The 27,186-nt window shown below is 37.9% G+C and overlaps 1 protein-coding gene and 1 long non-coding RNA gene across 6 annotated transcripts in view; one reads left to right on the forward strand and one right to left on the reverse strand.

Annotated features, from left to right (window-relative positions):
• Positions 1-27,186, forward strand: part of ANO10 (anoctamin 10) — a 233,015-nt gene that overhangs the window by 15,338 nt on the left and 190,491 nt on the right. For 4 of the 5 annotated variants that reach the window (XR_001176641.2, XM_004774157.3, XM_004774159.3 and 1 more), the window contains 5 exons: positions 17,964-18,083; positions 20,345-20,914; positions 22,344-22,399; positions 23,866-23,940; positions 26,717-26,899. Coding sequence is in view for 4 of the 5 variants with exons in the window: in XM_004774157.3 (XP_004774214.1) it covers positions 17,964-18,083; positions 20,345-20,914; positions 22,344-22,399; positions 23,866-23,940; positions 26,717-26,899 (1,004 nt within the window). In the remaining variant the exon portion in view is untranslated. The remainder of the gene's footprint in view (positions 1-17,963; positions 18,084-20,344; positions 20,915-22,343; positions 22,400-23,865; positions 23,941-26,716; positions 26,900-27,186) is intronic. The other variant, XM_004774162.3, reaches the window with a different exon arrangement.
• The window catches only part of LOC123394508, an 83,223-nt gene continuing 61,213 nt past the window's right edge, over positions 5,177-27,186 (reverse strand). The window contains exon 4 of the long non-coding RNA XR_006609285.1: positions 5,177-6,814. This is a non-coding gene — a long non-coding RNA (uncharacterized LOC123394508). The remainder of the gene's footprint in view (positions 6,815-27,186) is intronic.

Genomic DNA, 27,186 nt, shown 5'->3' on the forward strand with positions numbered 1-27,186 from the left:
TTGATGCATATAATTTTAAAATTTTCATGAAGTCCAACTTAACCTATTTTTTCTTTTTGCCTGTACCTTTGGTGTCATATCTACAAAATTATTGCCAATGTCATGCAATCAAATCCAATGTCATGAAGCTTTTCCTCTATATTTTCTTCTAGGAGTTTTATAGTTTTGGGTTTTATATTTAGGTCTTTAATCCATTTGAGTTAACTTTTCTCTATGGTGTTAGGTAAGGGTTCAATTTATTTTCTATTTTTATTTATTTATTTTTAAGGATTGAGTTTTATTCTTTTGCGTGTGGATATCCAGTTTTCCCAGTACTATTTGTTGGAAAGACCACCCTTTCCCCATTGAATGGCCTTGGTACCCTTGCACAAATCATTTGATCATGTATGTGAGGGTTTGTTTCTGGCCTCTGTTTATATTGGTCTATATGTCTATATGCCAGTACCACATTATATTTGTTCTTGTGGCTTTGTGGTCATTTTTTTTTTTTTTAAGATTTTAGTTATTTATTTGAAAGAGAGAGAGAGAGAGAATTTGCATGAGCCAGGAGAAGGGCCAAGGGGGAGAGGAGAAGAGGGAGAGAATCTCAGGCAGACTCCATGCTGAGAGTGGAGTGCAGCATGGGGCTTGATCTCAAGACCCTGAGCAAAGCCAAAACCAAGAGCCTGCTGCTTAATCAAGTGAGCCACTCAGCATTCCAGCTTTATGGTAAGTTGTTTTTTTTTTTTTTGTAAGATTTTATTTATTTATTTGACAGAGAGAGATCACAAGTAGGCAGAGAGCCAGGCAGAGAGAGAGAGTGGGAAGCAGGCTCCCTGTTGAGCAGAGAGTCCGATGCAGGGCTTGATCCCAGGATCCTGGGATCATTACCTGAGCTGAAGGCAGAGGCTTTAACCCACTGAGCCACCCAAGTGCCCCTATGGTAAGTTTTAAATTCAGGAATTTTTTTCTTCCTTTTAAGATTGTTTTGAAGTCCCATGAAATTCCATATGAATTTTATGATGGGTTTTTCTATTTTTGCAGAAAGCTTGATTGTGATTTTGATAGAGATTGCATTGAATCTATAGATACTTTGGATAGTATTGACAATTCAACAATATTAAGTCCCATGAACATGGGATGTGTTTCCATTTATTTACGTCTTATTTCCTTTAGCGTTGTTTTGTAGTTTTTCATTGTGTGCATCTTTTGTCTTTAGTTAATTTCTTTTTTTATAATTTTATAATTTTTTATTGTTATGTTAGTCACCATACAGTACATCATTTAGTTAATTTCTTATTAACTAAATTCTAAAACTAAAATAACTAATTCTTATTAGTTATTTTATTCTTTACGATGCTATTATAAATGGATTGCCATAATTCCTTTTCAGATAGTTCATTCCATAATTACATTTTCAGATAGTTCATTGTTAATATATAAAATGCAGATTGTTCTATTTATTCATTTTGTATCCTGCTACTTTTCTGAATTCATCTATTAGCCATGACAGTGTTTTTACAGAAAAGTTAGGGTTTTTCTACATAAAATACAATATTGCTCATCAGCACGTAATTTTACTTCTTCCTTTCTAATTTGGATGCATTTTTTTTCTTCTCTAATTGTTTTGGCTAGAACTTCCAATTCTATGTTGAATGGAAGTGGTGAAAGTGAGCTTCTTTATCATATTCCTGGTCTAAAGGAAAAACTTTTAGTCTTCCACCATTCAGTATGATATTTGTTATGGGCTTTTCCCAGATGGATTTTGTTATGTTGAGGTAGTTTCCTTCTATTCCTAGTTTGTTGAGTATAAAAGTGGTGACTCATATTAAATGCTTTTTCTGCATCAGTTGAGTTGATCATGTGGTCCCCCCACCCCTTTCTGTTAACATGGTGTATAACAGTAGGCTTTTACTGGAATTATCCTTGCATTCCAGGAATAAATTCCACTTGCTTGTTGCCTCATCTTTCTACTGTGTGGCTAAATTGAGTTTGCTAGTATTTTTTTGAGTATTTTTGCATCATTGTTTATAAGGGATGGTGGTCTGTAGTTTTCTTGTGGTATTGTTGTCTGGCTTTGTATCAGGGTAATGCTGGCTTCATAGAATGAGTTAATAGCACTCCTCATTGCAGTGCCTGCGTGGCTTAGATGGTTAAACAATTGCCTTCAGCTCAGGTCATGATCCTAGGGTCCTGGGATCAAGCCCCTCCTTGGGCTCTCTGCTCAGTGGAGAGCCTGCTTCACCCGGTCCCTCTGCTGCTTCCCCTGCTTATATGCTCTGGCTCACTCTCTCTGTCAAATAAATAAATAGATAAATAAAATCTCTTAAAAAATAAACAACAACAACAACAACAAAAAAAAAAGTGTTCCTCATCAACTTTGGGGGAAAGTTTGAAAAGGATTGGTATTAGTTCTTTAAGTATTAGGTAAAATTCACCAGCAAAGTTGTCAGGTCCATGGTTTTTCTTTGTCAGGAGATTTTTTAGTGTCCTTACTAATTCAGTCTCCTTACTAATTATCAGATTTTCTATTTCTTCTGACCTCTCATAGTTTTTCATGGTAGCTTTTGTATTTATAGGAATTTGTCCATTTCATGTGGGTTACCTAGTTTGTTGTTAAGATAGTTGTTACTAGCACTCTCTTACAATCCTTTTTATTTCTGCAGAATTGGTAGTAATGTCCTCATTTCTACTTCTGATCTTAGTAATTGGTAAGTTAAGTCATCTCTCATTTTTAAATAGTTCATCCATCAAAGTATTTGTCAATTTTGTTGATCTTTTCCAAAAACCACCTTTGATTCCTTTAGTCTTTTCTATTGTCTTTCTTTCCTCTATTTTGTTTATCTCTGCTCTAATCTTTATTATTTCATTCCTTCTGCTGGCTATGGTTTTAGTTTGTTCTCCTTTTTCTAGTTTCTTAATTAAATTAGTTTGTTCATTTGAGGTCCTTAGCCACAAATTTCCTCTTTTTTTTCTGTGTTTCCTAAGTTTTGTTGTGTTTTTGTTTTCATTCATCTCTAAGTATTTTCTAATTTCCTGTGTGATGTCTTCTTTGATCCATTAGTTGTTGTTTAAAAATGTAGTTTTTTAATTTCCACACATTTGTGAATTCTTCAGCTTTCCTTCTGTTACTTATTTCTAATTTTATTCCATTGTGGTCTGAGGATACTTTTTATGAGAGGTATTTGTAAATCTGTTGAGACTTAATTTGCGGCCTAACACATGACTGATCTATCCTGGAAAGTGTCCCATGTGCACTTGAGAAGAATGTGTTTTTGGTCATTTATTGTCTAATTTACATGTGAACTGGATTTTGTGGACTCCCCTGTCTCTGAGTTATGCTGTAGGTATGTGCTATGGATGCTTTTGTTTGTTCTCTTGTTGATCTGTATGGCTTGCAGGATGTGTCACGAAATCCAAATGTAGGTACTGATTCTTAGTTGTCTACATTCCTAGTTATATGCATATATCTTGATATTGATTATATTGTAGCAGTTTTTGTTGGACATATATTTTTTTCAATGTGTGTATTAAAGATTACCATGATTGGGGCGCCTGGGTGGCTCAGTGGGTTAAGCCGCTGCCTTCGGCTCAGGTCATGATCTCAGAGTCCTGGGATCGAGTCCCGCATCAGGCTCTCTGCTCAGTGGGGAACCTGCTTCCTCCTCTCTCTCTCTGCCTGCCTCTCTGCCTACTTGTGATCTCTCTCTGTCAAATAAATAAATAAAATCTTTAAAAAAAAAAAAAGATTACCATGATTGCAGAAGAAATTTTTTCAGTAAACTTTTATGAGTTATTGGTTGTATTTACTTTCTTCTTGTCTTTAGGTAAGCCAGTTATGTGTATGTGGACTCCTAAATATTCTCTGAAATATATTTAAGGTTTTGTGTAATTTTCTTAGGCTTGTCTACCATTTTCCTGGCTATGTTTTCAGTATTTCCTGTTAGCTCTAATTATGACTTTGCATCTGTAGGAGTTTTATGTGTGTTTTAAATCAGTTTTCTGAGCTCTCACCTTCAGCTCTTATAGCTCTTCTTTGGGTTTTAATTTCAGGGAAATGACTTACTTTCATTTCTTTAATTTCATAGGCTTTCATTGCTCAGTGCTGTGAAATTTTCTACTGTGTTTCTTCTCTGCCTTTGTTTCTGGTTTCCTTTTCCCTGTAATATTTCTGCATAGTTCTATGCCAGTTACTTGTGGTTATTACTTACTTTCTAGAGAGCCCTTGTACTTCCAGACCACTATCTTTTCCAGTAGATGCAGTTCAGGGATCCACCATGGGTCTTTTTTGTCCACATCTGGGCAGTGGGGCAGTCCCCACTCTTCAGTGTCCAGGAGAACCCTGCCCTCTCCTCCTTGACCCCATTGTGCAGAGGCATGGATGCTCTTAGCTTAGCCTGGGATGACTTTTAAAGCCTTGTCTCATGGTTTGTGATTTGGATTTATAAGTGTTTTTCTAGTTTCATCAAAGATAGGTGTTTCCCTTTATCTGTCCTGTTTCCTTTGTTGTTTTTAACTTTTATCATGAGCAAGAACAGGGAAGAGGTGTCTTTCTACCACTCTTTGTTACCAGGAGTTCCACATTCTGTATTCAGGCAGTATTTTGGTGCCTTTCCAGAATTTTAAATCTTTCTTAATCTCTTAGTGGAAATAAGACACAGCTGGGTACAAAACAGACTGAGGCACCATCTTGTTGTTAATGTCAGCCTCCCATTTCTTCCTGTTTATCCACATTCAGATTCTTATGTGGAAGTCCTTGCTTCCTTCTGCTAGCTTCTGCACAGGTACATCCTCTTTCTGTGGCTGGGACAGAGACTGTGTGTGCATTCCCACCACATGGGTCTCTGGAGCAGCAGTTTTCCAAATTCTCCCAGCTGCTTCAGAGAGAAGTTTTCAACTGAATGAAAACCTTGAAAGGAATATATGTAAATGGATTTTTCTAGGGTGTATAGGTGCCCTGTCTGGTGTTCTAAAGCTGTAGTAGAAATAATTTTCTTGCTGACAGGATGGGGGTTTTATAAACAAGGATCTCTCTCTTTCTTTCTTTCTTTCTTTCTTTCTTTCTTTTTGGTAATACATATAAAGACAATAAAATCATCTCATCGTGGTCATTTGAAAATATTTTATACATCTGAGGTAAGAATCATATTTCCCTTGTCAAGGCTGAATTTTCAAAATCTGCATTATTGTTTTCCTTTATATATTTGAAAAATGTGATCCCTAAAATGCTGTGTTTTATCATAATATTTGGTTGAAGAAGAAATGAGATATATATATGGGCTATGGATAATTATAAAGCATGAACTGTTTTCAGAGTGCAAAAATTAGAGCTAATAAAACTCAGAGTAACCTAAAATCTTAGAGTTCCATGAAGTTAATCCATAGCAATAAGTAGAAAAGCTTTTTTTCTTTTTAAGATTTTATTTGTGAAGGAGAGAGAGGGAGAACATGAGAGGCAGAGGGAGAAGCAGGCTCCCCACTGAGCAGGGATTTTCCCCCAACCCTCACCCTCCCCTACCATGCAACAGGGCTCAAGCCCAGACCCCAGGATCATGACCTGAGCTGCAGGCAAATGCTTAACAGCCACTCAGGTCCTCCCCGCACCCACCACCTTTTTTGGCCTTTCAGTTTCACGGGAGACATTCCCTGGGTGTCTTCTTTCCCACAGCTAATTGGGAGCAGAGACTGTAACCTGCTCATTGTGATCCCATCAGCACTGTGAGAGCTAGCCAGGCCTTTCATGAGAAACTCTCCCTGCTATTGCAGGTTTAATTTGATTTTACATGCAATGATTGTGATTTTTGTTTGCCACAACATTCTGGTTTAATAGCTTGCATTAAGTAGATGGCAATTGTTGTTGGGGTGAATGTGACCTTGAGCCAATAAGGAGGTCCTGGGTGCTTGCAGTCAGGCTCTCCCTTGTCTCACAGCGAGCAATGTGGATGGACGTCTAAAAGTGTGTCTCTACATGTGTCTTTGTCACATTCATCTTGGTTTTCTCTGTGAGCTGAGATCACTCAAAGACTCTGCCTTCTCCTGTTGGTTCCCAATAGTTAACAATCACGCAAGTAACACAATGAAAGATTTTCTTTAGAAAAAGGAGTTAAGGGAGCTGGGAATTTCTTATATATTAACTGTATCTTAAGGGATGCTGTTTAGGTTAAAGCTCTATTTCAAAATGTCTGTCAGAAGATTATCATGTTTTGATTGATGGGAGATGGCACAGCTCATCTTTAGTTTTATATTGTCATTCTTTTTGGACATTATAGTAACTATTTCTGAATATCTTCTGTTTACACATAGAGTGGTCAGATATAATCTGTCTTCTAATATTATTAATAGACCTTATAAGAGTAATAAAGTTTCAAGTAAATATCATGTAGCAGGCATGTATATAAGAAGATTAAACTATTAATACATATATATATATATTTCTCTTTCTCTCTATAAATACATCTACCACTGGGTGCATCACCATACACACACACACACACACAGACATACAGACACACACACACACATAGACATATGCACACATACATGTACTGTGTTTTGGTGCATATATGCAGTTTTTCTATTAAGCCAGATTAAAACAATACAGGAATATAAAGCACAGGTTTGAAAGCACAGGTTATTTCTGAGAAGCACAGGTTATTTCTGAGAAGCAGTTTTTTCCTTATTGAGACACGAGTGGCGTGTTCACACCTGACTATTTGAGTGCAGTGGGACCTGGGATAGGGTGCTGGGGCATGGCAGCAGCTTCGCCTCTTGTGGGTGCTCTGTGTGCTCATCATCCCTCTTCTGGATTGGAGACAACATGACCTGCACAGAAACACTGTAAGGAGACATGAGAGAGTCTTTGTTGTTGCTTTTGAAGTAAACATGTGTTAATTAGCCAAAGACAGAAGCAACTGTGTTAGTATTATTGTTGTGTTATTTAATTTCGAGGTCTGACTATAAACTAGGTTAGTTATCACTTCCCTTCAGTTAGATTTTGCTTTGTTTAGCTAATCAATAAATAGCTGTAATAGTAAGACTCTTGGTATTTGACAACGAAACATTAGCAGTCTTTTTTTTATTTTTAAAGATTTTATTTATTTATTTATTTGACAGAGAGAGACATAGCAAGAGAGGGAACACAAGTAGGGGGAGTGGGAGAGGGAGAAGCAGGCCTCCCGCCAAGCAGGGAGCCCAGTGCGGGGCTCAGCCCCAGGACCCTGGAATCATGACCTGAGCCGAAGGCAGACACTTAAGGGTTGAGCCACCCAGGCACCCTATTCAGGCATTCTTGAAGGCAGGAATCTTGGTTTAGGTTGTTTATTTATTTATTTATTTATTTTGATGGAGATATAGTTGACATACAATATTTATTAATTTCAAGTATATGGTATAGTGGCTGGACATTTATTTGCTTTATAAAATGATCACCATCATAAGTCTAGTTATAATCTGTCACCATATGAAGTTGTTACAATGTTATTGGCTATATTTCCTGTGCTGTACTTTATATCTCCATGACTTTCTAATTATAACAGAGTTTATACCTCCTAACTATCTTTACCTGTTTTTCCTATCCCTGATCCCCTTCCCTTCTGGCAACCACCAGTTTGGTCTCTGATTTATAAGTCTGTTTGATTTTGTTCATCTGTTTTGCTTTTTTTTTTTGAAAGAGAAAGCATGAGGCCAGGGGGAGGAGTGAGAGTGGCAGAGAGAAAGGGAGAGAATCTTAAGCAGGCTCCACACCCAGTGCAGAGCCCAACACCATGGCTCCATCTCACTGCCCCAAGATCATGACCTGAGCTGAAATTGAGAGTCAGACACGTAGCTAAGTGGGCCATCTGGGTGTTCCTGTTTTGCTTTTTAGACTCCACAGATAAGTGAAATCATTTGGTATTTGTCTTTCTCTGTTTGACATATTTCACTTAGCATAATACCCTCTTGGTCCATCCATGTTGTTGCAAATGGCAAGATTTCATTCTTTCCTTTTTATGGCTGAGTAATATTCCACTGTATGTGTGTTTATATACTACATCTTCTTTATCCATTCATCTGTCCATAGGCATTAGGTTTATTCCATATCTTGGCTATTGTAAATAATGCTGCAATGGACATAGAAGTGTAGATTATCTTTTTGAATTAGTGTTTTCATTTTCTTTAGGTATTTACCCAGAAATGAAATTGTTGAATGTTATGTAATTCCTATTTTAGCTTTTTGAGGAAACTCCATACAGTTTTCCATAGTGGCTGCACCAATTTAAATTCCCACCAGCAGTCCTTAAGAGTTCCTTTTTCTCCATATTCTTGCCAGCCCTTATTATTTTTTGTCTTTTTTGATACTAGCTGCTTGGACACAATGACACATGTCATTGTCATTTTGATTTGAATTTCCCTAGTGATTAGTGATACTGAGCATTTTTCCATGTGTCTGTTGGTTTCCTGTATGTATTCTTTGGGAAAATGTTCAAGTCCTTTGTCCATTTTTTAATCAGATTTTTTTGTTTTATTTTGTTGGTTGCTGAATTGTATGAGTTCTTTATATATTTTGATGTTAACCCATTATCACATATATCATTTGCAAGTGTCTTCTCCCATTCAGTAGGTTGCCTTTTCATTTTCTTGATGGCTTCCTTTGCTGTACAATGGTTTTTAAGTTTGATATAGACTCAATAGTTTATTTTTGCATATGTTGCCCTTGCCTGAGGAGCCAGAACCAAAGAAATATTGCTAAGACCAATGTAGGAGTTTACTGCCTGTATTCTTCTTGGGAGTTGTACGGTTTCAGGTCTTATATTTATAAGTGTTTAATTCATTTTGAGTTTATTTTTGTATATGGTATAAGAAATCGATCCATTGATCCAATTTCATTCTTTTACTTGTAGCTGACCAGGTTTCCCAACACCATTTGTTGAAGAGACTGTCATTTCCCCATTGTGTATTCTTGTTTCCTTTGTTGTAGATTATCTGACCATATATGCATGGCTTCATTTCTGGCTCTGTATTCTGTTCCATAGATCTACATATCTGTTTTTGTGCCAGTACCATTCTGTTTTGATTATAACAGCTTTGTAGTATAGTTTGAAATCTGGGAACGTGATACCTCCAGTTTTGTTCTTCTTTCTCAAGATGGCTTTGGTTATGAGCTTGCCTGGGTGGCTCATTTGGTTATGTATCTGCCTTTGGCTCAAGTCATGATCCCAGGGTCCTAGGCTTGAGCCCCACATTGGGCTCTTGTTCAGCAGGGAGCCTGCTTCCCTGCTCATACACTTTCTCTCTCTCTCTCATTATCTCTGTCTCTCTCTCTCTCAAATAAATAAATAAAATCTTTAAAAAAAGAGATAACTTTGGTTATTTGGGGTCTTTTGTGGTTCCATCCAAATTTTAGAATTATTTGTTCTAGTTCTATAAAAATGCTATTGGTACATTAGAAGAAGGAAGGGAAAAATGAAGAGGGGAGTGGAAATCGGAGGGAGAGATGAACATGGAAGACTGTGGACTCTGAAAAACAAACTGAGGGTTTTTTGGGGGGGAACGGATGGGGTGGCCTGGTGATGGGTATTAAGGAGGGCATATACTGCATGGAGCACTGTGTGTTATATGTAAACAATGAATCTTGGAACACTGCAGCAAAAACTAATGATATAATGTATGGTGACTAATATAACAATAAACAATAACAAAAATAAAATTAAAAAGGATTTGGGGAGCTACTAAAATATGCAAAATTATAAAATAAAAATAAGCAGATGAGAAAAAGATGCCATTGGTATTTGATAGTGATTGCTTTGAATTTAGATTGCTTTGGTTAGTATGAACATTTTAACAATCGTAATTCTTCCAATCCATGATCACGGTATATCTTTCCATTTATTTGTGTTATCTTCGGTTTCTTCCATCAGTGACTTAGAGTTTTCAGAGTATGGGTCTTTCACCTCCTTTGTTAAATTAATCCTATGTATTTTATTATTTTTGATGCAATTGTAAATGGAATTCTTAATTTCTCTTCATGTTATTTTGCTATTAGTGTATAAAAACACAACAGATTTCTATGTATTAATTTTATCTCATTCATCTTAACTGAATCCATTTAATCTAATAGTTTTTGGTGGATTCTTTAGGTTTTTCTATATATAATTTTATGCTATCTGCCAATAGTGACAATTTAACTTCCCCTTTACCAATTTGAATGCCTTTTATTCCTTTTTGCCGTCTGATTGTTGCAGTTAGAACTTCTAATGCTATGTTGAATAAAAGTGGTGAAAGTGGATATCCTTGTCTTGTTCCTAACCTTGCGTTTGATATTATTTGTGTTTTATGTTACATGTGGCCTTTATTATGTTGATATATACAACACCCATTTTATGAGAGTTTTTAAAAATCATAAATGGATGTAGAATTCATCAGATAATTTTTCTGCATCTATTGAGGTGATCATATGATTTTTATCCTTCATTTTATGAATGTTGTATATCACATTGACTGATTTGAGGATATTGAACCATCCTTTCATCCCTGCAATAAATTCCATTTGATTATCATATGATCCTTTTAACGTATTATTGAATTTGGTTTGCTTATATCTTGTTGAGGGTTTTTACCTATATTTTCATCAGTGATACTGGCCTATAATTTTCTTTTTTCGTAGAATCTTTGTCTGGTTTTAGTATCAGGGTGAATTCTGGCCTCATTGAATTTAGAAGTGTTCCTTTCTCTTGAAATTTTTAGAATAGTTTGAGAAAGATAGGTATTAAATCTTCTTTTAATGTTTGGTAGAGGGGCACTTGGATGACTCAGTCAGTTTAGTGTCCAACTCTGGATTTCGACTCAAGAAAATGATCTCAGAGTTGTGAGACTGGGCCCCTGTTGGGCTCTGTGCTCAGCATAGAGTCTGCTTGAGATCCTTCCTCTCCCTCTGCTCTCTACCCCCACCCCCTGCCCTGCTCACACTCTCTAAATAAACAAACAAACAAACAAACAAAATCTTTAAAAAAATAAATGTTTGGTAGAATTCACCTGTGAGGCTGTTTGGTTCTGGTCTTTTCTTTGTTGGATGTTTTTTGATTACTGATTCAGTTTCATTACCAGTAAGCAGTCTGTTCAGATTTTCTCTTTCTTCCTATTTCAGTTTTCCCTGAAAATTGAGTTTTTCCAGGAATTTATCAGTTTCTTCCAGGCTGTCCAGTTTGTTGGCGTGTAACTGTTGGTAGTAGTCTCTTATAATCCTTTGTGGTTTTGTCAGTTGTAAGTTCTCTTTTATTTCTAATTGTATTTATTTGGTTTCTCTACTCTCCCTCCCTCCTTCCTTCCTTTCTTCTTCTTCTTCCCCATGTCCTCCCCCCTTCCCCCTCCCCCTCTTCCCTCTCCCCCCTCCTCTCTCTTCTCATCCCCTCTTCCTTCCCTCCTCCTCCTATTCCTTCCTCCTCCTCTTCTTCTTCTTCTTGTTTATAATTTTTGTTTATTCTTTGAAGAACCAGCTACTAGTTTCATTGATCTTTTCCATTATTTTTGAGATCTCGATTTCATTTATTTCCACTTTGATCTTTATTATTTCTTTCCTTTTATTAACTTTGGGCTTTGTTCTTTCTCCAGTTTATCTAGATGTAAGGGTAGATTCTTTATTTGAGATTTTTTTCTGGTTTCTTGAGGGAGGCCTCTACTACTATAAACTTCCTTTACAGCTGCTTTTGCTGAGTCTCATTGATTTGGGGACACTGTGTTTCCGTTTTCATTGGTCTCAAGGGGTTTTTTAGTGTTTGCTTGTTTTTTTTTTTTAATTTTCTCATTGATCCATTGACCATTGGTTGTTTATTAGTGTATTGTTTAGCCTCTGTGTATATAGATATATATTCATTTTTTCCTTGTAGTTGATTTATTGTCTCATACGATTGTGGTCATAAAAGATGCTTGATATGATTTCAGTCTTCTTCAATTTATTGAAACTTATTTTGTTCCCTAATGTGTGATTTATCCTGTTGAATGTTCCATATGGACTTCAAAAGAATATGGCTCTGCTGGTTTGGGATGAAATTTTTTGTATGTATCTGTTAAATCCATCTGGTGAATGTGTCACTTAAGGCCACTGTTTTTTAAATTGATTTTCTGCCTGGATGATCTACCCATTTGTGTAAGTGGAGCATTAAAGTCCCCTACTATTATTGTATTATTGTTAGTTTCTCCCTTTTTGGCGGCTAATACTTGCTTTATATACTTAAGTGCTTCTATGTTGGGTTCACAGGTATTTACAATTGTTATATCCTCTTCTTGGATTGATTTTTTTATTATTATGTAGGGCCCTTTTGTTATATAGTCTTTGTTTTACAGTCCATTTTGTCTGACATAAGTACTGCTACTCTAGCTTTCTTTTCATTTCATTTTCATGGAATATCTTTTTTCATCCCTTCACTTTTAATCTGTGCAAGTCTTTAGATCTGAAATGAGTCTCTTTTAGATAGCATATAGATAGGTCTCATTTATTTACCCATTCAGTCACCCTATATCAGTTGGGTACACTTGGCAGACTTTGTCCATTTATATTTACTTATTGATAGGTATGTATTTATTGCCATTTTATTTATTGTTTTTGTAGTTCTTCTGTGTTTCTTCTTCTCTTGCTTATTCCCTTGTGATTTCCTGGTTTTCTTTAGTGTTATGTTTGAATTCCTTTCTTTTTATTGTTTGTGTATCTATTATAGGTCTTTTGTTTGTGATTACCATGAGGTTCACATATAATACCCTATGTATGTAGCAGTATGTTTCAAGTTGATGGTTGCTTACATTTGAACTCATTCTAAGAACACTACTTTTTTATTCTCCCCCTCCCTGTTTTATGTTTTTGTCATCATATTTCACATCTTTTTAATTTGTGTATCCCTTAACTAACTGTTGTAAATATTGTTGACTTACTACTTTTGTTTTTAACCCTCATACTAGCTCTATAAGAGTTGATCTACCACCTTTACTTTATATGTTCACTGTTACAGCTAGATTTTTTTCTTTCAGAATTTTCTTCTAGTTACGGCCTTTTCTTTTCTACTTAAAGAAGTTCCTTCAACATTTCCTGTAAAGCAGGTTTAGTGGTGATGAATTCTTTTGTCTGGAAAACTCTTTATTTGTACTACAATTCTGAATGATAACCTTGCTGTGTAGATAACCTTGTTTCTCTTTGTGGATTTTTCCCTTTCAATACTTTGAATATATTGTGCCACTCCTTTCTGACCTGCAAAGTCTGCTGAAAAATTAGCTGATAGTATTATAGGTGTTCTCATGTATGTAACTAGTTGCTTATTTCCTGTTGCTTTTAATATTTTCTCATTAATTTTTGATGTTTTCACTATTTTTATATCTTGGTATGAACTTCTTTGGGTTCATCTTTTTTGGGGCTGTCTTTCCTTTTTTGGATCTGGATGTCTTTTTTCTTGCTCAGGGCTCTCTTTCGTTTTTGGACCTAGATGTCTATTCCTTGTCTGTCTGAGCTATAACTTCTTTAAAGAAGTTTTCTGCTCCTTTCTCTTTATCTTCTCATTCTGGGACCTGTAAAATGCAAGTGTTAGTACCTTTGATGTAATCCTGAAGGTCTCTCAAACTATACTCAGTTTTTTTTTTTTTTTAAAGATTTTATTTATTTACTTGATGGGGGGGTGGGGCAGAGAGAGAGAGGGAGAAGCAGCTTCTCTGCTGAGCAGAGAGTCCGATGTAGGTGGGGCTTGATCCCAGGACCTTGGAATCATGACCTGAGCTGAAGGCAGATGCTTAACTGACTGAGCCACCCAGGTGCCCCAACTATCCTTGGTTTTAAAAATTCTTTTTTCTTTTTGCCATTCAGTTAGGGTCATTTCCATTACCCTGTTTTCCAGATTGCTGATCCATTCTTCAACATCCTCTAATCTGCTGCTGATTCCTTCTAGTATATTTTTCAACTCAGTCATATTGTTTGGCTCTGATTGGTTCTTGTTTTATATTATTTATCTCTTTCTTGAAGTTTTTGCTGTGTTCATCAGTTCTTCACCTGAGTTTGGTGAGCATCTTCATGACCATTACTTGGAAGTCTTTTTCAGGGAGATGGCTTATCTCTTTTTTCATTTAATTCTTTTTCTGAGGTTTTATCTTATTCTTTCATTTGGAACATATTCCTCTGTCTTCTCATCTTGCCTCTTTGTGTTTGTGTGTTTTAAGTAGATTAGCAGCATCTGGTCTTAAAGGAGTGGCCTTCTGTAGAAGGTGTACTGTGGGGCCCAGAAGTGCAGTCCCTTGCTGGTCACCCAAATCAGGAGCTCCAAGGGTGTCCTTTGTGTGTTCCCTCCTGTTTTGGGTGAGCCACAACTGTTGTGGCCTAATAGTAGATGGGAGGCCCTTTAGGGGAGCACCAGTTAAGGTGGAGGTGGCCTGGTGGGTGTGGTGGGGTGGGAACTACTTTGGATGGGGGATGCCTTCCAGAGTGCAGAGAGTTGAGGAGGGCAGGTCTGCAGGGGAATACCAGGATGGGGCTAACAGTGCTAGCTAGGTAGATGGAGAATGTCAGAAGTCTTTCTCACCAGTACTAGGCCAGCTAGGTCGGGTGAGAAAAATGGCATCTGCCAGTGCTTCCATTCCTGGAGAATGTTCCTTCAGTTCCCTGAACCTCTGGCACATGTCCTAAAGTTAGTCAGTGAATCTGCTTCATATATGGCCTGGGTACTTTCAAACTGCTGCCTTGGCACTGGGTCTTAGAGTGAGTGTGTGCATGGGTCTTTTAAGAGTGGAATCTTGGTTTCCTGTAGCCCACTTGCTCTCTTGGGATTAAGCCCTGCTGATTTTCAAAACTGGACATTTTGGGGCCCATCTTCTCGGTGCAGGTTCCTGTGGCAAAGTTACCCCCATGTGGGGTTTGAACCCTTCACAGGGAGGACCTCCCTACATGTGCTATCCCTCCCACTTGTGGGCTGCCATGCTGTGGATTTGGGTCCTGATTAGACCACTTCTCTGCCCCTCCTGTGCTTCTCAGTGTGACTTTTTCTTTCTAGCTGTGAAAGAACTGTTCTGTTACTCTTCAGGTCATTCTCAGACAAGAGTTGTTCTATATGTAGTTGTAGTCTTGGTGTGTCTGGGGAGAGGTGAGCTCCAATCTGCCATCTCCATCCTCCTGGGAAGCCATTGTTTCTGTCTTTAAATAGACCTACACAGCATCTTACCTTTGAAGGTAAGGGTCATTTTAATTACATTCTTCACTAACAAGAGAAAGTTAAAGGATTAAAAGACAAATCTCTATTTTTAGAAGCTGAAATTGGAACCAGGCTTTTGCATTGGTGGTGAAGAGAAGCCTGGTAATTTAGGACTTGAGGCTTTATATTCTGAGTCTTTCAGTTCACGGTCCTTTTTTTAGAAGTAGCTGGTTTTTATGCCTGCCGAGAAAGTTATCTATAGTAGAATGCAGTCAGTTTTTTAAAAAGAACTTAGATATAGTAAAATAATTTAGATGTTGTCAGTTCAAAGTTGAATAACTTGACACAGTAATTGAAAAGGATAGTGATGGAAGAAAGAATAAAGTACAGCTGTGCATCTTCAAATAAGAGAAGAATCAGAACAGTTGTGGATGACCGACTTTCACTCATGTGAGTGAAAAAAACTCACTGAAATACTTCAGAATAAAAACATTAAAAAATGGACTTGACAGCATCAGTGGCTAATATAGCTTAAACCATGTATCTTTTCCTGCTAATTAATGAGTGTGTTTTTTTAGTCATTAAGGATTTCATCACATCCCTTGCTTTTCAAGACTTTTTAAAAAAAGATTTAATTTATTTTTAGAGAGAGAGCATGAGAGGAGGGGTAGGGGCAGAGGGCAAGGAAGAGGGAGAATCTCCAGCAGACTCTCTCCTGAGCATGGAGCCCAACTTGGGATCGGATTTTATGACCCTGAGATCACGACCTGATCTGAAACTGAGTCTGATGCTCAACTGACTGAACCACCCAGGTGCCCCTTTAAGACTTTTTTATAACTTCTGTGTGAGATATAATTGTAAGACTCATCAATTAAGAATTTTTCTTTCAGACCCAGGCTTTTTCCTATTGTTGGTATCACATATCTCCTGTTTAGGATTCTTTGTTCATTTCTAAGAAGTTAACTTTATTTTTATTTTTATTATTTTTATGTTTTAGAGCTGGAGGGGACAGGGGTAGAGGGAGTGGGAGAGAGTGAAACTGAAACAGGCTCCACACCCAGGTGTGGAGTATGATCCGGGCTAGATCTCACAACACTGAGATCATGACCTGAACTGAAATCTAGAGTCAGAGGCTTAATTGACTGAGACACCCAGGAGCCCCTGCTTTACTTTTAAATTACTCTGAAGATTTTCTGATAGGGCCATCTGTCGAAAATAGCATCTTTCTTTGTTATGTATAGTATTTCTACAGGGAAAACTCAAAACATACTTTGCTTCGATGTTGCAGATGTTCATTTTCATCCTCCTTGAAGGGCCTGTTGCTTAATATGCTCATCACTTGTCTTTGGTGACAAGGTAGATAGGAGATAAGAGAGACAGCCCTTGGAAGAGGTGAGCTGATAGGCCTTGAAGAGCTGAAAGCTTATCAGTGGATGAAAACAGCAAAGCATCTTTTCTTTATGCAAATTCCATCTTACAAGCAACTGTACTCTTAAGTTCGAGACTCTACTAGAAACTTGTGTAGAAAGTAGTTCATCTCCCCACATATGGCACTAGGCACAGCATCAGAGCTCTCCATGTCTGCTGATCACATCCTGTTAAGATCTGAAGACCCACACACCCAGTGAGTCACTCTAAATAATTTATGGATGAGAGAATGCCCTGTATTCACATATTACCCGGGGATATTGTCTTTGGGTAAATTCATTTGTCTCTTTCAAGTATATGTACATGAGTGATAAAATCATACTAGTTAGCTAACTGCTGAAAGTATGATTTTATTTGGTTTTGTTATTTGCTGTTTGTAAATGTAAGCCTTTGTTATTAGATTAGAGAAGATGAAAATGATTCTGCAAATAGTCAGTATCCTCAAGCATGAAAGGAACTGAACACTGTCTTCTTACCTTCACTGTGGTGGGAGGACAGATTGGTAAAGTCTTTCTAGGGGCAGTTTTATAACTGTTGTTCAGATTTAAAATACATATGCTCTTGGACCTAGCAATTCTACTTCTATTTCTAACTCCTAATTCTACTGCTAAGTATGTCTGAATAGTGGGCAGGTGGGAAAAGATATGTGTATAAGAATTTTAACATTTGTTTATTTATTAAGATTTATTTATTAGAGAGAGCAAGCATATTTGCTGAGTGGGGAGGGGCAAAGGGAGAGAATCTCCAGCAGACTCCTGGCTGAGCATGGAGCCTAATGTGGGGCTGGATCCCACGACCATGATACCATAACCTGAGCAGAAACCAAGAGTGGTATGCTTAACTGACTGAGCTCCCTAGGCACCCTGAATTTTAACATTTATAATGGCAAAAAAAGGGGGCAGGGAACAAGTATTTTTCAATAGAGGATTAAATTTTAGCACTTCATACAAGGGAATATTATGTTACTGTTAAAAGGGACATTTCATGTTTCTAGGCAATGGCATTGAAAAACATTTGTTATACACTACTACATGAGAAAAAAATTACAGAACAATGTGTATAGAATGATCCTACTTTTATATTTATAATATATATTTATGGATGTATGTTTTAAAGTTTGGTCTTACATAAAATTGTTGTTTACACTGGTTATTTTTTGTGGGAGGATCTCTCCAATTCTAATTGGTACATTTCAGTATGGTTTATAATTTTACATAAAGTTGTATTGCTTTCATAGTTAAATAGTCAAGATACTTACACTGTGAAGAACAAAAGAATATATACCTTCAGAATAGGCAGTATGCCACTGCTCCTTGTACAACACCCCTTCCTTACTGGGCTGGCTCTCTAGCATTTGAAGAAGTATATCACGAGTGATCTCAAAGCCATTTTATCTAGTCTGGCCCATTTTTCTGTCTGCAGTGAGAAGATTGCTCACCTCTGGCATCGTGATTCAGGTGTTCCCACTGCATGATAATGAAGCCCTGAAGAAGCTTGAGGACAGCTGGTACACGCGGTTTACTTTGAAGTATCAGCCCCTAGGTATGTGTCAATACCTGTTCTCGTAGGGAAGAGGAAGGACTACGAACCAGATGTCATGATTCATTAGTGGCATATTTCTCAGCACATTGGGTAGATGTTTAATGCTTTTCTGGGCAAGGCTCTGTGGGCAAAAATTGGGGTCAGATAAGATGGTGTCACTGGTAGGGAGGAGCCTCTCTACCCTACTGCATGACCTATTTAGTAATTTATTTTATTTCTAATAGCATTTCAGATGGGCTGAATGACAAGCTCTCCTTAAATTTCACCAACAACACAGGCTATTCGGAGTGGCCTTCATGAGTACATGTCCGAGTTGGAGTAGAACAGATTTTATGAGAATTTCATTTGACTGTAAATATCTTGTATTGGAAAATTTCTGTTTCTTTAGAGCTAATTATTTGAGCAGACCAAGCTGTGCTCATTTTTAGGGGCAGACTAACAGGCCTAGTTTGTAAGTATCTTGATGTATATTACTGAATCTATGCATTTTCTCTGAATATAGTTCTAAGAGTATCTATTAGTTTATTTGGTATGTGTTAGCATTACTGTATGCAAACTGACTTCAGAATGAATGTTCAGGTTTTTTGGCTTACTTATGTCTTACTTATTTATTTTTTATTTAAACATTTTTTTTAAGATTTTATTTATATATCTGACAGACAGACATGGCTTACTTATGTTTTTTAAGCATAAGGATTATTAAGCTGTTAGATTTTATGACAAGCATTGCTATCCATATTTCAAGGGCATTTCTCTTTTGATTTTGTTCAAAGGAATCCCTCTAAAATAATTTTAATTCCAATTTCCATTCCTGAAAACAGCTACTATAATATTGTCACAGTAAATAAAAATCTGTTTTTAAGATGAAAATTTGAAATTACATTTTGAATTTTCTCTTGAATTCTTTGAAAGGAAAAGTTCATTTTTGATAGTTCTAGGTAATACACTAGTTGTTTTGTGTTACACTAATTGACATTTGTATGGCATCTAGATGTAGTAAATTTAAGTATTGCCTCTAGGACTTGTAGGTGATAGTATCCAGTAACTGCTTAGAAAGTGAGGGGAAAAGTGAGTTGAGGGTGGAGGCTGAGCATGGTTGTGGTGGAGGGCGTGAGACTTTGGGGAGTGCTGGGACTGGGGATAGCAGGTGGGGCACAGGCAAATCTTGACCTTCCCCTTAAAATCAAAAGAGGGAGGTCATGTGATTTTGGAGACCAGGACCATGAGCACCTTTTTCTGTAGTTATTGTTTTTCTTTTTCATTTTTTGGATATCCTTTAACTTGATTCAGATTTGAAGTGACCTGATCATACCAACTATTTTATCATGTTCGTGGGTTAGTTGGAAGAATAAGGATGGGGGAAATAGCTTATCCCAGTTTACTCTGACCTGTCTGCATAGACTGATCTGACACATTATCCTAAAGTTTTAACTGCATGAAACGAACCAAGAAATAATAACCCCACTATTGCACCTCCCCAGCCCCTGCATCACACCCTGGTCCCAGGGCGGGATGCATTTACAGCCCAGGCACTCCCCAGGTAGATGCAGCTGGCAAAGGATGGAGTGTTCGAGAGACCCGTTTTGAGTTAGCTCATGTTGTGTTTACAGAGTATTTAACAGTGATGTCACTTGTCCCTTCTTTTGCCCAGTTCTTATATGAAGGTATAGATAAATGTGTCCCGTGGCTGTTCTAGAAGTTAATGTGTAGAATATACTTTTGAATAGCTTTTCTTCAGTGTATTGAATCATTTGCCATGGCACATTGATGAAAATTTATATTTTTGGACAGTGGGAGCAGATACTGCGGATGGAGTCTTCTTTGAAAAGAACATGAATAGCTATGATATTAAAGTGAGAGAAAGGTAGAGAACACAAACCCCCAAATTAAAATGGCTCATTGGCTATGACTGAGTTTAGGCTAGGATCATGGATATTTGAGACAAGCCCCTAAATTTTTCTTTGGGAAGAGGGCATCCATCAGATGAGGAAGTAAAGAGGAAACAGATCCTGGGTGCCTTTCAGAGCAGCCCCAGCAGCTATGACCTGGGCTCTAAGCTGGGGCAAGTATTGGGCTCAATCTCCAGGCAAATGGGGTCTTGGTACTGCATGGAAGATAGATTTACCATTGTACACTGATTGGGAAATGAGAGTATTAAATGATTCCTCACTTAACTGCAAAAATAAATAAGTTTACTTGAAATGGTGAAAGTCTTTGGTAGTCTGTACTTACGGTCTCCCCCCCCCCCCCTTTCATTGTAGACCGTATTCGTGGCTACTTTGGGGAAACAATCGCTCTTTACTTTGGATTTTTGGAATATTTCACTGTTGCCTTAATCCCTATGGCAGTCATTGGGTTACCTTACTATCTGTTTGTGTGGGAAGACTATGATAAGTACGTGATCTTCGCCTCCTTCAACCTGATCTGGTCCACAGTGATCCTGGAAGTATGGAAGCGTGGCTGTGCCAGGATGACCTACAGGTGGGGGACACTTGTCATGAAGAGACAGTTTGAGGAGCCTCGGCCGGGATTCCATGGGGTCCTGGGTATCAATCCCGTCACTGGTAGGGAGGAACCTCTCTACCCCAGCTACAAGAGGCAGTTGCGCATTTACCTGGTCTCTCTGCCCTTTGTGTGCCTCTGTCTCTATTTCTCCCTGTATGTCATGATGATTTACTTTGACATGGAGGCTTGGGCCTTGAGTCTACACGAGAGCAGTGGATCGGAGTGGACCAGTATCCTGTTGTATGTGCCCAGCATCATCTATGCCATTGTGATTGAGATCATGAACCGCCTCTATCGATATGCTGCTGAGTTTCTAACTTCATGGGGTAAGATGTGATGCTTGCATTTATGTCTTATTTGCCTATAGGAAATGTTGCTTGGATCATAGGATTCCCATCCCTGCTGCTTTGCAAAAGCAAGGAGATGTTGCTGTGGGCTCACTATAGAGACATAAGGAGGAATTCATCAGCTTTGTGGGTTGTGATGCTCTCACCTCCTGGTTATCGTGGCAGTCACAGATGAATGTTGGTTACTGCACTCCAGGTGCCCTGCTAACTCTTTGTCCGTGGTACCTCATTTTCAACTCCTCAGGACATTGTGAAATGGAAGTTATGTCACCATCTTAGGGATAGAGAGTTAAACAGTGTTCGGGCAAATTGTTGAGCCAGGCTAATCCACACCTCTCTGTTTAAAACCTGTGATCCCAATACTGTAATTTTGTATTTTTTGCTGGGGTAAAATAGATTGAATTAACTTCAGATACTTTGGCTAGTTGTACTATGTCTGGTGTCTGAGAGCTGATGGTCTAGTGGTTTAGAGCACCAAGGACTGCCACTGGCCTTAGTAGAGCGAGTACTCTTGTGTATATATACATCTATGGCAAAAGGGGAATGGGTATAATTTAAAAATGGTTGTGACTGGCCATTCACTCTTTATTTAGTCACTCAAACAAGCAAATATGCACTGTTATTCCTTAGGAAGAAGTCTGTTTCTTAACTTCACGGACTATAAAGATATTTAAGTTATTTTTATCAGTCATTTAACAACTACTATTTATTGAGTGCTTTCCTTTTGCTGAAACTGGACTGAAGTTTTTTTATTACTGTTTATCCTGACAGTGATGTTGGTAGGAGGGGGCGTTAGCAGTTTTTGTAGGCAAGGAGGCTGAGTATCCCGAGGTTAAGTGACTTGCCCAAAGACAGACAGTGGCTGAGTAGCTGAGTGGGGTTCCGGTCCAGACGAGCGTAACACCACCTTTCTGAAGAATCTTCTTAAGAATCTTCTTTGTTCTTTCACCTGGCTGTCTCAGGGCCTGTCCTGTGTCTCCTTTCCCTAGCTGGGGACGGAGATTTGAGTTGCCCTTTAAGTTAATCCTTGTAAGACACACATACGGAAACTTTACTGCCCTCTTTAGTAGTTGCTCTGTTTTATTTATTCAGGGTCTTTTCCTGGGTGGCTGTCTATGGGATCATTTGCCAATTCTTCCCACATTTCTTCGTTGCAGTAATACTTTAAAAATAATTACAGAACACAGTGCTCTTGCAGTACTGTGAAAAATGTGTCCCAAGTGTACTTTCTTCCTGTGAGATGTTGTGGGTTAAGTGGCAACCGTGAATGGCAGTCTGGCACGTTCACTCACTGAGGCTCTGTTGCCTGACGTCTCTGGCTCAGCTCATCTGCCTTCACCCCACGATGGCCTCCCCTACTGTGGTGTGCTTATGTAAGAGAAATTTCCTCTCCTTTCCAATATTTTAGAGAATCACAGATTGGAATCTGCCTACCAGAATCATCTAATTCTGAAAGTTTTAGTGGTGAGTATAGTTTTTATATACAAATCCATTTGAATTTTGAAATCTATTTATATTAGTTAATAGGAGGATAAATAGGAAGCCTGGCTTCTAATTTATAGTATTGTATAGTTACTATATTTTGTATAGGCAGGGACGGATTGATTAAGTGAGTTTACATATGCATTCTGTAGTCTTACTACCTATGTGTGTGTTGTAAGACTTCAAGTATAGAAATTAGTAGTATAGCCAATTTCTAGTTATTTAAAAATATAATTAAACGATGTTGTAGACATATTTCTGTTCTCTTCCTCTTGGTGACTTCTTCGTTTCACTCTTCAGCAATTCTTACAATTCAGTTCAGTGATGGACCATTACATTTTTTGAAAGAGGTAGCATTAGATAAATCATTAATTTTGTGAAAGAAATTTCCAAAGTCTAACATTTTCTCAGCATGTTTTAGTGGGTAGGAGGAAAGAAATGGAGAGAAGGCATGGTGTAACCTGCTTGCTCTTTGTGTAAAAGCTCACACATTTTGCCTCTTTTCATCATTATAAATAATAAATACCTACTTGGAAGCCTCTCATTTATCAGGAGATTCTCTCAGCCACTAGTAACATAACTGAGGATCAAGAAAGGTGCAGAAAGAGTCCTCTGAACTCTCAACTGTACATTACTCCTAAGAAAGGGATCCAGAGAAACAAGTTTTTGTTCCAGCTACAGGAATCATTCTAAGAAGCTTATTGATCTAGTTTTTCAAGCTTTAACAGATTAGTAACTACTGATAGAAAGGTGTTTAGGTTTCTGGAAGGAGGTAAACTTAGAGAGGCAAGAGTGGTAAAGGAAATGGAAAATTTTTCATAAGTATGTAATAAAAATTCAACAGTTTTAGCAATTTGGACATTAGAAAAGGTCCAAGCAGTCATACATATCTAAAAAGTCTGTGAAGGCCTCAGGCTAGCACTGGAAATAATTGATAGTCCAAATGCCAGTGTTGTCTGGCCATCCTGGAATCTCTCTGTGGTGAAGGGGAGTGCCAGGCTTGCAGGAGGGAAGCACTGCTAGTGAGGACTCTGGAGAGATCCCCCTTGCCAAGTCCACACGGCTCTTCAGATGGACAGGGGTTCCGGTGAGGTGGGGTGAGCAGGGATTGAGCCTGCCCCGGCTATCTGGGCTGCTGGTTGAGGGTGGGAAAGGCTGGTATGTTGGAATGTGGTGGAGATGTGCTGGAACTGTCCTGGCCTCCCAAAGCAGTTGTCCTCCAGGCTCTAGGCAGGTACCAGAGTCCTCCTTTGCTCACTGTGATGTTCTTTCCAGAGTTTATGGACATGCTTAGAGAGGAGGAATAGGGAGAAACAAGTATATGCCATCTTGTCAGGACTGGAAGTCCCCTCATTACATTTTTAATGCTATATTATAGTTTTGTTGAAGTACTGTAAAGCAGTGTGAAATCTTGCTCTCTCTCTCTTTTTTTTTTTTTTTTTTGGCAGTTCAACTTTCTGAATTGTTTTGCCTCGCTTTTCTACATTGCATTTGTCTTAAGGGATATGAAGCTGTTGCGTCAGGTGAGTGAATAGCAGAAGGTATCCATCTTACAGGTTTTAGAGGTGCTTTCTTATATTCAGGGAATGTGATTGCCTTCACATTATTATTTTTACAGATAAAACCTTACATTTTGTATCTTTCTAAGCCAACTCTAAATAAAAAACCATTAGCAATTGCACTGTATATCATACTCAACTGAAAACACTTGTAAAATTAACCATGTAGTACTGGAAAATAAACTGTTCACCTCAAAGCTTGTAAAAGCAATTCTAATGAAGAAAGTGTATTCCTTAATTGAAGTTTTGTGTGTGTCCCAGAGTGAGGGGTGATTTATAGGACTTTAAATACATTTCATTTTGAAATGAATAAGTTGTCAAACTTTTGAGACCAGCAGATCCCATGCAGTGCTGTGTCTTTTCTGGAGTGTTTAAGAAGTCTGCTATTTACTTTGGTGTGTTGCCATTCTTGGACCACAAATGCCAGGGAATGATAAATTGAGTACAAAATATTGCTATCTAAATTATCTTTTTTATAATTGAGCCAGCTATCAGTAAGTGCTATTCCTTCTTGGTTTTAATATACTGTGGTTGTTAGTAAAAAATATCAAAAGCCACTCGGCATCAGGGAAATACAAATCAAAACCACAATGAGATATCACCTCACACCAGTCAGAATGGCTAAAATCAACAAGTCAGGAAATGACAGATGCTGGCGAGGATGCGGAGAAAGGGGAACCCTCCTACACTGTTGGTGGGAATGCAAGCTGGTGCAGCCACTCTGGAAAACAGCATGGAGGTTCCTCAAAATGTTGAAAATAGAACTGCCCTATGACCCAGCAATTGCACTACTGGGTATTTACCCTAAAGATACAAATGTAGTGATCCAAAGGGACACATGCACCCGAATGTTTATAGCAGCAATGTCCACAATAGCCAAACTATGGAAAGAACCTAGATGTCCATCAACAGATGAATGGATCAAGAAGATGTGGTATATATACACAATGGAATACTATGCAGCCATCAAAAGAAATGAAATCTTGCCATTTGCAACAACATGGATGGAACTAGAGCGTATCATGCTTAGCGAAATAAGTCAAGCAGAGAAAGACAACTATCATATGATCTCCCTGATATGAGGAAGTGGTGATGCAACATGGAGGCTTAAGTGGGTAGAAGAAGAATAAATGAAACAAGATGGGATTGGGAGGGAGACAAACCATAAGTGACTCTTAATCTCACAAAACAAACTGAGGGTTGCCGGGGGGAGGGGGTTTGGGAGAAGGGGGTGGGATTATGGACATTGGGGAGGGTATGTGATTTGGTGAGTGCTGTGAAGTGTGTAAACCTGGTGATTCACAGACCTGTACCCCTGGGGATAAAAATATATGTTTATAAAAAATTACTTAAAAAGATAGGGAAGTATTTTATATTAAAGATAGAAAACCCTAAAAAAAAAAAAAAAAAAAAAAAAAAAAAAAAAATATCAAAAGCTTAGGCTTCATAATAGTGTTTACATGAGAACTTGGGATCATTTTTTAGAAAATTGTATAATCAGAAACAGAAGATTTTGTAGTTATGGTTCTATCAGCTTTCATAAAGTAAAATTAAATGCTGTGTTCTTAAGAACACTGGAAATAAGTCAGTCAGATAAATATGACCTCACTGATATGAGAAATTTGAGAAATAAGACAGAGGATCATAGGGGAAGGGAGGGAAAAATGAAACAAGATGAAACCAGAGAGGGAGACAAACCATGAGAGACTCTTAATCTCAGGAAACAAATTGAGGGTTGCTGGAGGGGAGGGGCTTGGGAGGGATGGGGTGACTAGGTGATGGACATTGGGGAGGGTATATGCTATGGTGAGAAAAAAAAAGCCAACATTACATATATTGCTGCTCTTTTTCAAAATTAAAAGTTCAGAATAATACATTTTGAAATTGGTAAGTTGGATATACATACTGTCTTCTGTCCTTCCTTTAGTGTATTAGTAGGGTATGACTTCTCATTTCTAGTACCTTAGAGAGTCTCTTTTTTAAATAGGAGATAAGGGATGGGGATAGGGGAGGACTTTTAAAATAATATAATTTTAATACCAGCAAAGGTGGTATGTGATGGAAACACTCCTGTCCATCTGCGGTAAGTAGAAATTGACACAGCATTTCAGGAACCTACTTGGGCAGCTTTGCCAAGAACCTTAATCCATCCCTAGTAGATCATCAGAGATTGGGCCAAGAATCATGGTACACAGTCATCCAGGGGGCGGTATTTATAGGAGTGAAGGTTGGGAATAATACAGTCAACAACAGTCTATGGGCTACTTGTATTTTTACCTGTGACTGGAAAGAAATATCCTAAGATGTTAATTAGCATGGTTGCATCATTCATATAAGGAGGGAGGATGTATTTGCTTTATAATTTTTTTTTAAGTTAATTTTTTTTAAGTTTTGCCAAACTACTTTTTTTTTCAAAGTTGCCAATATCATGTAGATTATTATGTTGTAGCAAGGATGAGATGACAAAAAACACAATTTTAAGTAAAATTGTTCCCCTGCCAACTCATAATTGATTTGTTTCTTATTATAATCTTATTTATATTACAACTTTTTTGTATTTTAGTGTGTCTTAACTGAAAAAAACAGTAAATTAGAAACATTATTCTAGCACCTAGCTTTTTCAATCCTAGTTTTATAAATAGTGTACTATTTGTTGAAGATTCCATTTTTATTTACTGCATGATTATACAGATTCCATACAAGCTACATTGTCAAATTCCATTTGTGTGTTTCTTTTTAGAGCTTGGCTACTCTCCTTATTACCTCCCAGATCCTTAATCAAATTATGGAATCTCTTCTTCCTTACTGGCTCCAAAAGAAGCACCATGTGCAGGTGAAGAGGAAGGTGCAGGCCTTAAAAGCTGACATTGATGCTACATTATATGAACAAGTTGTCCTAGAAAAAGAAATGGGAACCTACTTGGTAAGTTTGAATATTGCTGAATTAACCATTGACTCAAAGGGAATGACAGTCATACACTGAGCGCAACAAATGTGTATACACTCACTTTCTCAGATGTGGCCACTTTCCTGCCAGTGTGCTCAGCAAGAGCTATGTTAAAGCTTAAAAAAAAAAGGTGGAACTGGGCATTGAAATGTTGCTGTATTCCATCTGAATTTATGCCTACCAGCAATAGAGGGAGTTTGGCCGATTCTGTTGCCGCTCTGCAGAGGCTTGAGGGCCATTGCTGCAAAGATGCTAGAGCCGGG

This window comes from Mustela putorius, unplaced genomic scaffold (genome assembly GCF_011764305.1).
Source record: "Mustela putorius furo isolate JIRA1106 unplaced genomic scaffold, ASM1176430v1.1 tig00003834_pilon_pilon_pilon, whole genome shotgun sequence".
In the NCBI taxonomy this organism is placed as follows: Eukaryota; Metazoa; Chordata; class Mammalia; order Carnivora; family Mustelidae; genus Mustela; species Mustela putorius.